This window comes from Rattus norvegicus, chromosome 16 (assembly GCF_036323735.1).
Source record: "Rattus norvegicus strain BN/NHsdMcwi chromosome 16, GRCr8, whole genome shotgun sequence".
NCBI classification, from domain to species: Eukaryota; Metazoa; Chordata; class Mammalia; order Rodentia; family Muridae; genus Rattus; species Rattus norvegicus.
The window spans coordinates 71,270,598-71,282,438 of record NC_086034.1 but is presented as its reverse complement, the minus strand read 5'-3'; the positions used below and the strand labels follow the sequence as shown (position 1 = coordinate 71,282,438).

Here is an 11,841-nt window from a genome sequence, read left to right as displayed (position 1 = left end):
TCCCTCCCTCCCTCCCTCCCTTCCTTCCTCTCTCCCTCCCTCCCTCTCTTCCTCCCTCCCTCCCTCCCTCCCTTCCTCCCTCCCTCCCTCCCTTCCTTCCTCCCTCCCTCCCTCCCTTCCTTCCTCCCTCCCTTTCTCCCTCTCTTCCTTCTTCCCTCCCTCCCTTCCTTCCTTCCTCCCTCCCTCTCTTCCTTCCTTCATTCCTTCCTCCCTCCCTCTCTTCCTTCCTCCCTCCCTCCCTCCCTCTCTTCCTTCCTCCCTCTCTTCCTTCCTCCCTCCCTCCCTCTCTTCCTTCCTCCCTCCCTCCCTCCCTTCCTCCCTCCCTCTCTTCCTTCCTTCCTTCCTTCCTTCCTTCCTTCCTTCCTCCCTCTCTTCCTTCCTCCCTCCCTCCCTCCCTCTCTTCCTTCCTCCCTCTCTTCCTTCCTCCCTCCCTCCCTCCCTTCCTTCCTCCCTCCCTTTCTCCCTCTCTTCCTTCTTCCCTCCCTCCCTTCCTTCCTCCCTCCCTCCCTCTCTTCCTTCCTTCATTCCTTCCTCCCTCCCTCTCTTCCTTCCTCCCTCCCTCCCTCTCTTCCTTCCTCCCTCTCTTCCTTCCTCCCTCCCTCCCTCTCTTCCTTCCTCCCTCCCTCCCTCCCTTCCTCCCTCCCTCTCTTCCTTCCTTCCTTCCTTCCTGCCTCCCTCTCTTCCTTCCTCCCTCCCTCCCTCCCTCTCTTCCTTCCTCCCTCTCTTCCTTCCTCCCTCCCTCCCTCCCTTCCTTCCTTCCTCCCTCCCTCCCTTCCTTCCTCCCTCCCTCCCTTCCTTCCTTCCTCCCTCCCTCCCTCTCTTCCTTCCTCCCTCCCTCCCTTCCTTCCTCCCTCCCTCCCTCTCTTCCTTCCTCCCTTCCTTCCTTCCTCCCTCCCTTCCTTCCTTCCTCCCTCCCTCTCTTCCTTCCTCCCTCCCTCCCTCCCTCTCTTCCTCCTTCCCTCCCTCCCTTCCTCCCTCCCTCCCTCCCTCTCTTCCTTCCTCCCTCCCTTCCTCCCGTCCTCCCTCCCTCCCTCTCTTCCTTCCTCCCTCCCTCTCTTCCTTCCTCCCTCCCTCCCTCTCTTCCTCCCTCCCTCCCTCTCTTCCTTCCTCCCTCCCTTCCTCCCTCCCTCTCTTCCTTCCTCTCTCCCTCCCTTCCTTCCTTCCTTCCTCCCTCCCTTTCTTTCTCCCTCCCTCCCTCCCTCCCTTCCTTCCTCCCTCCCTCCCTCTCTTCCTTCCTTCCTTCCTTCCTTCCTCCCTCCCTTCCTTCCTTCCTCCCTCTCTTCCTTCCTTCATTCCTTCCTCCCTCCCTCTCTTCCTTCCTCCCTCCCTCCGTCCCTTCCTCCCTCCCTTTCTTCCTCCCTCCCTCCCTCCCTCTCTTCCTTCCTCCCTCTCTTCCTTCCTCCCTCCCTCCCTCCCTTCCTTCCTTCCTTCCTCCCTCCCTTCTTTCCTTCCTTCCTCCCTCCCTTTCTTCCTCCCTCCCTCCCTCCCTTCCTTCCTTCCTCCCTCCCTCCCTCTCTTCCTTCCTTCCTTCCTCCCTCCCTTCCTTCCTCCCTCCCTCTCTTCCTTCCTTCCTCCCTTCCTTCCTTCCTTCCTTCCTCCCTTCCTTCCTTTGCTCCTCCCACTTTTGTTAAAATTATCTTTCCATTCATGCTTGTTTTATTTTTAATATAATTAATTTTAAAATAGAAATTAATTTTTGAGAACTAATTCAGGAATCTTCATGCAACTAATTATTGAAACTGATTTTAAAAATGTGTTTAAGGAAGCTCAACCAAAGGACGCTGCACATTTATCCTTGGCTAAAGATGAGAGAAGAGTAAATGCCACAAGTAGCCAAGAGAAAGGTAAGAACTCTATTTTATTTTTTAAAAAGTCCATTCAAGAGGCTCAGTAATATTCTTCATTGTATAATGTAGCATTTGCTACTCAAGGATGACAATATGAGTTGTATCCCCAGGACCCATGTATGGTGAGAGCCAAATATGGTGGTGCACACCTGCTCAAATGGCAGCAAGAGACAGGAGAATTACAACCAGTAGTTTGCAGGCCAACTAACCTCTGGTGTTCTGTGGAGCTAAGAGGAAAAGAGAAACCTTGGCTTGAGGTGGAAGCTGAGAGTCCAGTTGAACACACACATCCACCCATTCACATCTACACCCCCACCTCTACACACACACACACACACACACACACACACACACACACACACAATCTGACAATGATTATCTAAGACAGAGGGAGTGAGATATTCTCCTACCCACCCCAAAGCAGCCTACTATATATTTAAGTTAAAATGTTTTAAATGGAGGGACTGGGACAAGCCCTCAGTTGGTAATGTTTTTGAATTTTAAGTATAAACATATAAATTTGAACCCCCCAAACCCTCATAAAAATATAAGGCACAGTCACATGTGCTTGTAGGAAGGGAGAGGCAAGAGAGTACCTGGGCTCACTAGCTAGCCAGTCTATGTTAGCTGGTGATCTTCAGGACATGAGAGACGCTGACTGAAAAGAAGTGGACAGTGTTAGGACAACACCCAACATTTCCTTTACATGCACACACATACAATTGTTTGTGCACTGGTACACAGTGTTCACCCACATAAGCATGAACATGGGAACACACAAGAAGTATATTAAATAACGAATATATCTCACTGAATCAGAAAAACAGGTTAAATTGAGTGTAACACCAAGGATGAGTTACACTATTATCTCTCAGTTGATGAATATTAGAAAATGAAGAGTAGAGGGGTTGAAATGAAGATGAAGACATTAGAGAGCACAGGAAGTACCCACTATTTCAGAGAACAGAAGGTCATTAGCTGTGTAGGAAGATAAGATTAATGTGGAGTACAGTTTCAAACACCGGTGCCCATGCACCTTAGAATTGCACTCCATAACTTTAAGCCTCATAAGACATCATAATCTTACTCCCGTCTAATACTATATTTATAGCTTTTTCTGACCGTGGCCGAGTACCACGTCCGCGATTCTATTAAAGAGCAGGTCACGTACCCCTCAGTCATCGCTATCTTTAGACTGACACTTGTGGTATTTAATACCTCTTTGTTCTAGCTTTTCATACCCTGCATCCTTCCTCAATCGTTCTAACCTTAATCTCTAGGAGTCAAATCAGGATTTCTTCTGAAGCGTCAGTAATTGCTGACACATTTTACACATTTTAAATTTTGTTGCCAGATCCCAATAACTCAGAGAATAATTTTGAAACAAATTGGTCCCCCCCACACAGTATATCAAACCAATGCAATTTTGGGGGAAAAGGCATACTACGGCTGTGCACTGTATTGATGGTTGTAAGGATCGTGAGGATAACTGGGTAGTAGCTGCTTAATACTTTGTGTAGAATCAGTTTGTCTTTATCTGCTAATCTGGTAAACTTCTTATGGCTGTATTATGCTTTAGGTTCTTATATCATACGAGAAACGTTTATTGAAAAACATAGGGCATTGTACCCAGAGTGGAGAAGGAAAGGTAGTCTTCAAAATAACCCATCCATATGAGCAAAGGAGACATTTTTTCTGCACCATTATTCTTACTGTTAATATACAGGTTAATCGAATTGGTTAACAACAACAAAAAAGATTTGAGTGTTGACCCTGGACTTTATGACTGTGTTCTGCTTCCCGAATTAATAGTCTGGAGAGAATAATTTCTTATTCTGAAGTGTTTGACTGGTGACATATTCTGGGTCTTGCCACTGCTCGTTGTCTAGGTTAAATAATGCCATCTCGTGAAAGAGGTCACCTTTCCCTCCATCTATTAGGAATGGAACGTAGGCATTGGGATCAGAGTCAAAAGAAATGGAAGCCAGGCCCATTGAAATCGTCTCACCTTGAAAGGATCCTTTAGTAAAAGTTAAAAACCTCATTTTATACTTGAGTTTTACTTTGTTGCTGTCCTAATCAGACCACAACAGAACAAAGTGAAGATACATGAAATGCTCGTCTTAAAAGAAATATTCCCAATAATAAATACAGCAATTATTTTCCATGCTAGTCCTGCATGGAATTTTAATTGATCCTGTCTGTTAACATGCAATTAACACATGACTCTGTTTTTTTCAGGCTCTCCCGATGAATATCCCGAATTAAAGGTAATAATATTTACATTTTGTTCTCTATCCTTAACTTCCTAATATATGACATAAAGATATATCATTAAATGTTTTGTTCCAAACAAGGCTTCCACCGAAAAGCAAGATTTTGGACCAATTGAAGACTCAACATCGAATCAGGAAAAGCCATTCTCAGCAGGTAAATTTATCAATATTTATTTTCCTGAACTAAGTACTTGTGACCACTTGAAAATGGCCAGTCTTTCTTTAATTTAGTGAAAGGATTATATGTAACAAATACAAATATCATTTTACCATTGTTATCTAAAAATGAGGCGTTTACTAATTAAGGGTTGGTTTTCGACACTGTGAGCCACCATGCGTGTGCTTTGCTGGCTGTGCCTCAGCTCAACTGCATCGCAGTTGTGGGATCCGCAAGTTTCCCGGCGATCAGTTGTTTTAACTATTAAAGATCAGGATACACGGAATATAAAATACATCATTCTCTCACAGCTGTCTGTGTATGCACACTCAGCTAACTGGGAGGCTAAGGCGAGATATTCCTCCATCCCTAGGGATGTCTAGTGATACCTTGAGCTTTGCATATTAATTCGCAGTGGTTATGACGCGAGTGCATGAAACCCATGGAGACCGATGACCAAATCTCAGCCGAAGTGAGGAGGGCAAGGAGTCTCACCCACCCATACCTGAAGAACCGTTGGTAGTAGTTGCTGAGAGAGGCAGAGTTGGTTTTTGTTGTTGTTTGTTTGTTTGTTTGTTGTTGTTTTCTAAGGAGAGAAGCCCCAGTCCATGCTCCGGTGGACAGCAGAAATTAAACTTGATTTTTTTCAAAAAGGACACAAAGTTGGGAGTGTAGGGGTAGATCTGGGAGAAGCTGGGGGTGAATATAATGACAGCATGCTGTATGAAATTCTCAAAGGAGAAATAATAACAATATAAAAACAATAACAAAATAAACAATAAACAATAACAATATAACAATATAAACAATATAAATAATAAACAAATATTTTGTAAAAATATGCAATATTTTTAAATCAATCGTGGACACAGCCCATAAGTATTCTTATGCAATTTGTGTTCTAATTAATGTACTACTTATGTCAGTGGGCCTTAGTCAACCATGATATCTAGATTCAACAGATTCATGATATCTAGATTACACGATTCAATGTGTTGTCTTGCTTATCCCTGATCAAAAGAATTAATTTTATATTTTATATATCAGTTTCAATTGCATATAAACACAGTTATTGACAACAGCGAATCCAAAACCACGTACTAACTGAATTGCATTTTTTTGGGGATGATATTTCTTCTGATTTGGCTGTAATCACGTTTTTATTAACACAAATTGGTTTAGAGTTCGCCCTAAAGCCTCACTTGCATACAGTGGGAGAGCCCTGAAACCCATCCATCCTATAACTCATCAATGAGAGTTTTCCTTTAAGAAGCTCACATTCTTGAGAAGTCATAAGTGATATCCACCAACCCAGGCAGGTAGGAAAAGGGATGAAAGGAGACAGACATCGTCCAGTGATTTCTCGCGGTTCATGCCGTGTTTCACACTGAAACAGTGTCAGTGTCTAGTTGTGTAGGGGTCCTAGTTCACATTTACCCTCTTGTAATGATTCTTTCTTAAATACTTTCCTGGACTAGACTTGCTAAAGGTTCAGGATTTCATGAGTTGTAAGTTTTGTATCCTACTCAATAATTTGTCTCCATTTTCTTAAACATGCCACTTGGAAATATTGTCCTCCTCATATCTTGAGTTGATCTGTCTCAGCTGTGAGAGTAAAATCTAACCTTTCCTTCCAACATTGGTATCCAAGCATCTTAGCATCTACTGTAAATCTTAATTATATGACTCCTTCTCAGCCCTCCCTGCCCAGCTCTTGGCAATCTCTACCAACTTCTCAGCCACTGCTAATGAGACAGCGATGTCTCCCTCGGCCCTACTTACATTTTCAGACCCATCCGCAAGTTGAAACTCTGTGATTCCCTCAGTTTTTCTCACAAACTACTTTACTATCTTGGCCGCCATATCCTGGAACCCACTCATTAACAGACAAAGAATTCTGGAATAAAGGCACTGCTGCGATGTTTGTTTACCTCTTTAAATTCCAGAGCCAGAAACCAGTTAAAATCTGATAAACAAGTCCAAAGAAAATCGACTAAAACATTACTTTCACATTCTTTTTTATAAAAAAATTTCTAGCCCAGAAATAAACTACTTAGGTACGTGAGTGAAGAATTTATACCTCAAATGGCACAAAATGTTTGAAAAATAAACGAAGTGTTAAGGCTGCTGTGAGGAAAGCAGCACTTAATAGGAGAAGAGAAATAGAATCACAGGATATTTACCTCACTATGCTGAGTCTTAAGGTAAGGAAAGACTTGTCAAACTAGTAGACACAAGCACTGCAGAAGAGGGTCAGCAGACCAAGAACATGCCTAGGTGATCTTTGGTGTGTTACTCTCTGTGAGTACAGAAAACTGAGCCCATGGGCATATGTGAGTCATACTGACAATTGCGTTGCTGAAGATGTGCTCATTTCTGTTTATTAGGGCACTAAGTGCATGCACAAAGAGGTGAATGTGGGGACTCCTACTATCTATATGTGGTACACGAAGCTTTTGATAATGACATTTATTTTCTGAATCGGCAAACATCTGGTTGAACATCAAGCTTAATTGAAGATTGTATTGCAAAGTAAAAGTTCAACATTTTATTATTCCCATTTTGAAAATTTTATATCCGTGGTTCTGTAGATGAGCCCATTTTTTTTCACTGCTCTCTTGGCTGACTTTAACTACCCATATGTATTTGTCAGGACCCAAAACTGTACACCGGAGGTCAGAGGAGGAGCAGACAGGAGGGTGTGGCGGTGACAAGAAGCAGAGGAAGGTATTCGGGACCTTCAAACTAAGATTCGTTTTGTTGGCAGGGGTTCTCTAACATTGCACAACCTTCCAGAGAAATGGGACCATCATCTGGTATTTAATTTACCATTCCTCTTCCTTTTCAGTTGTGCAATGTATGCTGATTTTGGAATCCACAATAACTAACTCCCCAAACCTTATCCTTAGATTTCTTGCATAATCCTTCATCACTATTCAAATTCCAACTACTTACAAAATAAGACATAAATCAATGGACTTCTCTGTTCAGTCATTGCATGAAGAAATAAAGATATGATTTAGAAAGCACATATAAGGACTATCTAGCTGTCTGTCCGTCCGTCCATCCATTTGTCCATCCGTCCATCCATCCATCCATCCGTCTTTCTATATATTTATATATCTATGCCTGTTTTGACGGGCATGCATACTTTGCTTAGGTCAAGTTGCTTTAGGAAAGGAAGCTGTGATGTTCTTGGAGAATCGTAAGGGAATGTCTGTGCAAGTCCTGACTGATCCTAATCTTAGCAGGCTATATTTGAGAGACTTCAACTGAAACGGAATGCCCGAGTGTCAATAGATGCCCCGAAACGTGTAAAAATGACAAGAGCCACTGGAGACACAGGTAAGAACTCTGTTAGCTGTCATAGCAAGGAACGCCTGGTACAACAGGAAGATGGGGCTTTTCTCTTCACCAAAGACAAGTGCCCAGCTAATCTTCATGAATTAAGAACTAGTCTTGACCAACGGTAATCTGTGTATCTTTTCAAGCTTCTAACAGAGGTTACATCAGTAAAGTTTCCCCGAGAGAGTTGATGTGTGATTGGAAATATTTAACGTCTTTATTAAGTATGAGAACTATCAGGAAATGGAAGAACGTTTAAGAAAAGAAATGAAGACTATAATAGACAAAGTTGCAGGGATTAAATGAAAGGAGTCAGGCAGGTGTATGGGGGAGAGTGTGCAAGTAAAGTCTTCATAAAATGAAGGTAGCTGTATTAGAAATATAGGGAGAAATATTGTAATATAATACAAGAGTGTTAGAGCATAAAATTAGAAGTTACAATGCAACCTGTAAGCCTCAGGTTCTGAAGGACACTGGAGCTGGAAAACTGGGTCTGGGAGGGTTAGGTGTTCTTCACAGCTGACACAGAAACAGCTGTGGCCAGTCAAACACGTAAATAAGTTAATGCCCTGTGATTGTGCTCCTCCACTCAAGGCCTTTGTGCTCCATGTCCCCCGACATACACACTCCTGTGCTTTCTTCCTTCCTATCTTTATAAACTCAGCATTTGTAAGTTATCCCAGGCAATACCTATGTTTGGCCAACATTGTCTCATTTCTCTACAATCCCCAAATCCCAGAGCATAAGCCTAGTAAAAACTCAAGAAATGATCACCGAGTAAAGTATGCCAGCACTTATACAGAAGACGATTGCGTCCCAAGGCCAAGAGCAAAGGAGTTTAGTCTAAAGGAATAATGGGCAACTCCAGTGAAAATGAAACTGTGAAAGCTGGAAAACCTCTTAGGGTAGTTAAATGCAAACATACTGACCTGGATGATGAGAACTATTATTCAGGAGGACGGTGGCTACTGTGCTGAGTTTTATACAGAGGAAGAAACTGGTCAAAAAATAGAGCAAAAGTACTTCAAACAGGAAGGGGATAGGAAGTGTAAAAGGCTGTAGTTTGACAAGAAAATTCCTAGAAACAGTTCTCTCCCAGGGGAGAGAAAGTGCAGGGCAGCCGTGTGAGATTCCAGGAACCTACCGGTGCTGGTTCCAGTTCTGTTAGTTCCTGTTTACTGGAACCACTTGTGTGTGCGGCTTTGACACACGTGCTTAACTTCGACATTGTACCTCCGCCTAGTGTGTACGTGGTGTATGACTGTCTAGACAATTGTATAAATTTTTCAAACAGCTAGTTGAATTTTAAGCTGAAATGAGCATCTAATTGTTAAATTAAAAATCCGATTCTTCATAACTTATTTTTTCAACACCTTCGTCACCAGGAAAGTGGATGGAAGTAATGGTTGCTGTCCTCATATCTGATTTTTTTCTTTCATATTATTGGGCATTTTTTATTTACATTTCAAATGTTATTCCCTTTCCTGGTTTCCCGTCCATAAATCCCCTATTACATTCCCCCTCCCCCTTCTTCTGTGAGGGTGTTCCTCCTCCCCAACTACCCACCCCTTCCTGCCTCCCCGCCATGACATTCCCCTACACTGGGGGCTCCAGCCTTGGCAGACCAAGGGCTTCTCCTTCCACTGATGCCCAACAAGGCCACCCTCTGCTACAAACGCAGCTGGAGCCATGGCTCTGTCCCTGTGAAGTCCTTGGGTGCTGGTTTAGTCCCTGGAAGCGTTGGTTGGTTGATATTGTTGTTCTTATGTGGTTGCAAGCCCCTTCAGCTCTGCTCTGACTGATTTTAACTAAACATACGTCTCTCTCAGGAGTAACAGCAGTCCAACTCAGGCCAGAGGAGGAACAGGTGGGACGGTATGCCATTGAGAAGAAGCAGAGAAAGGTACCGAGAACTTTACATTTTTATATTAAGGTTCTTCTCAGTGATACCTATTAACACAGGATGAGTGAGTTACAAGGCACACCATGTTAGAGAATAAAGAGAGTCTTTATATCTAATTTTAAAACCCTTTGGTCACCTGTGCCATGTATAATGTCTTTTCAGAATCTAAACTAATTGCTCCTGTGCCCTATCCCTGGATTTCTTTTACAACCATTTCTTTTCTTGTTTTGTTATTAAGCCACAATTGTTAGAATTTTTATTTGGATTATCTCTTTTTTTTAAATTTTTTATTAGGTATTTCTTATTTACATTTTAAATGTTATTCCCATTCCAGGTTGACTGTCCATAAGTCCCCTAGCCCCCTCCCTCCCATTCTTCTATAAGGGTGTTCCCCTCCTCATCCACCCTCTTACCACCCCCCAACAATCCCCTACACTGGGGGGTGCAATCTTGGCAGGACCAAGGGCTTCTCCTTTCATTGGTGCCCAGCAAGGCCATCCTTTTTACAACCTTTTCTTATTGTTCAAGTTCCATTTCTGTAACATCTTACCTAGTACAGAGATAGACCAGATTTGAACTGGTGAGTTTAAAGTATGAAGAGTAGCAGAAGTAACCCTTCTGAACCCGATTAATGCTTTGATGTTCATTTCCAATGTCTGAAAACTCACTCAAGAGCTCCTATGCAGCCAACAGCATAGCCAAGGGTAGGGTTTATATTTTCTTCGGTCTCTTGCTGCCTTCGTGGTCTCAGGCATGTATGAGAATACAGTTGTACACTAGACCCCACTGAAAATAAATAGAACATTATCTTCTAGATGGTGTCCTCTGGTGTTCATGTTCCATAGTAATAACTTTTAATTTCTTTGCTAATTCATAATATACATCAGAAAATATAACAAAATATCACACACTGGCTTTGCTTGGTGTTAGAATCCATTGAGATAGGCATTCAGCTCTACGGCTGAAATTAGAAGGATGTGCCCTGGAGAGGCCGGTGTATACCTAGGACCTGGCCTTGGCACTTAGGAGGCTGAAACTGAAGGATTATCTCAAAAAATTAAAATGAAAAGTCATGAAGAATGGAGTTAGAGTGACAGCTGACTCATCAGACACCTTCGGGTGCTTAAGAATACAGTATACAAGTATTGTATGCAGTACAATATATATAAGACAGAAAATGTAGCCCTAACAAAGACAAGCAAATGGGAGGTTGTCAGCAATGTCACCAATGATTGTATGTATGAGCATACATAGATGTGCTCAAATCAAGTGATTTTTGTGATTATTGCAAACACTAGTTTGCATGCAAAAGGAAAATAAGGTCTGTATGTGTATGTATGTATATGCATGCCTACATGCATGTGCATATTCACATTAATGATTTTTGTGATTATTGCAAACATTAATTAGGCATTTTGGCGTTAACTTCCTGTTTAAAGATGCACAGTATAGATTCTCTATGATGATCTCTCCTCTGGACTTCTGTGGTCAGTTATCATATGAAGGGAAGTTCAGACCTTATGGAGAAAGCATCAGTAAGGATCTTGTCACATGTTTTTATCTATCTGTCTGTCTATGTATGTATCTATGTATCTATGTATCTATGTATTATCTATCTATCTATCCATCCATCCATCCTTTTTGTACATTCTTCCTTTATTTCTATCCAGTTCTTTTTCTATGACGTCTATCTCTATCTTAGGAAAGTTGTTGGGAAATGTTTGCGCAGCTCCTTATGGATAACTCATGTTAACAGCCTGTCTTTGAGCGATTTCAACCGAGATGGAGTGCTCGAACGTCTATGGATTCTAAAGACAGTGGGGAAAACACAGGAGCCACTCAAGAGAAAGGTGAGAACACAGTTAGTAATAAGTCATTTGAAAGAGTTTTTGTGAATAGAGGAAGATATAAGCACTGTTTGCTTAGCGCGTTCCTTTTACTTACATAGTAATATAGTAAATGGCATTGATCTTTCTTTCTTCTTAGGCTTCCAAAGGAAGTTACATTGCAAGTGTTGGTAAGGGAACTAAAGCAGGATTAACATCATCTAAGTTTTAGTCTAAAATGAGAAATTTTAGGAAATGGAAGGGTATTTAGGAAGAGGAAACAAAGATTTAAATGGGAAGAATTACAGGCAGTGGGAAACGAGGTCGTGTATACACCCGAGAGCCTTTTTTTTTTTTTTTTAACAAAACGAAAGAGTTGTATTAGAAATATAGGAAAAAATAAGAAAGAAGCATCCAAGAGTCTCTATTCTAAGAGACTAAGAGTACTTGGAAAGTGGAGCACAACCTCTACAGGATCAGGGCTGTT

The 11,841-nt window shown here is 42.1% G+C and overlaps 1 protein-coding gene across 22 annotated transcripts in view; it reads left to right on the top strand.

Moving 5' to 3' along the window:
- The window catches only part of Poteg (POTE ankyrin domain family, member G), a 181,820-nt gene that overhangs the window by 90,890 nt on the left and 79,089 nt on the right, over nt 1–11,841 (top strand). For 17 of the 22 annotated variants that reach the window (XM_063275612.1, XM_063275599.1, XM_063275616.1 and 14 more), the window contains 7 exons: nt 1,763–1,844; nt 4,089–4,117; nt 4,205–4,277; nt 6,934–7,007; nt 7,529–7,625; nt 9,455–9,528; nt 11,285–11,378. In XM_063275612.1, the coding sequence (XP_063131682.1) occupies nt 1,763–1,844; nt 4,089–4,117; nt 4,205–4,277; nt 6,934–7,007; nt 7,529–7,625; nt 9,455–9,528; nt 11,285–11,378 (523 nt within the window). Of the gene's footprint in view, nt 1–1,762; nt 1,845–4,088; nt 4,118–4,204; nt 4,278–6,933; nt 7,008–7,128; nt 7,317–7,528; nt 7,626–9,454; nt 9,529–11,284; nt 11,379–11,841 lie in introns of those variants that run through there. The other 5 variants (XM_063275619.1, XM_063275618.1, XM_063275617.1 and 2 more) reach the window with 2 other exon arrangements.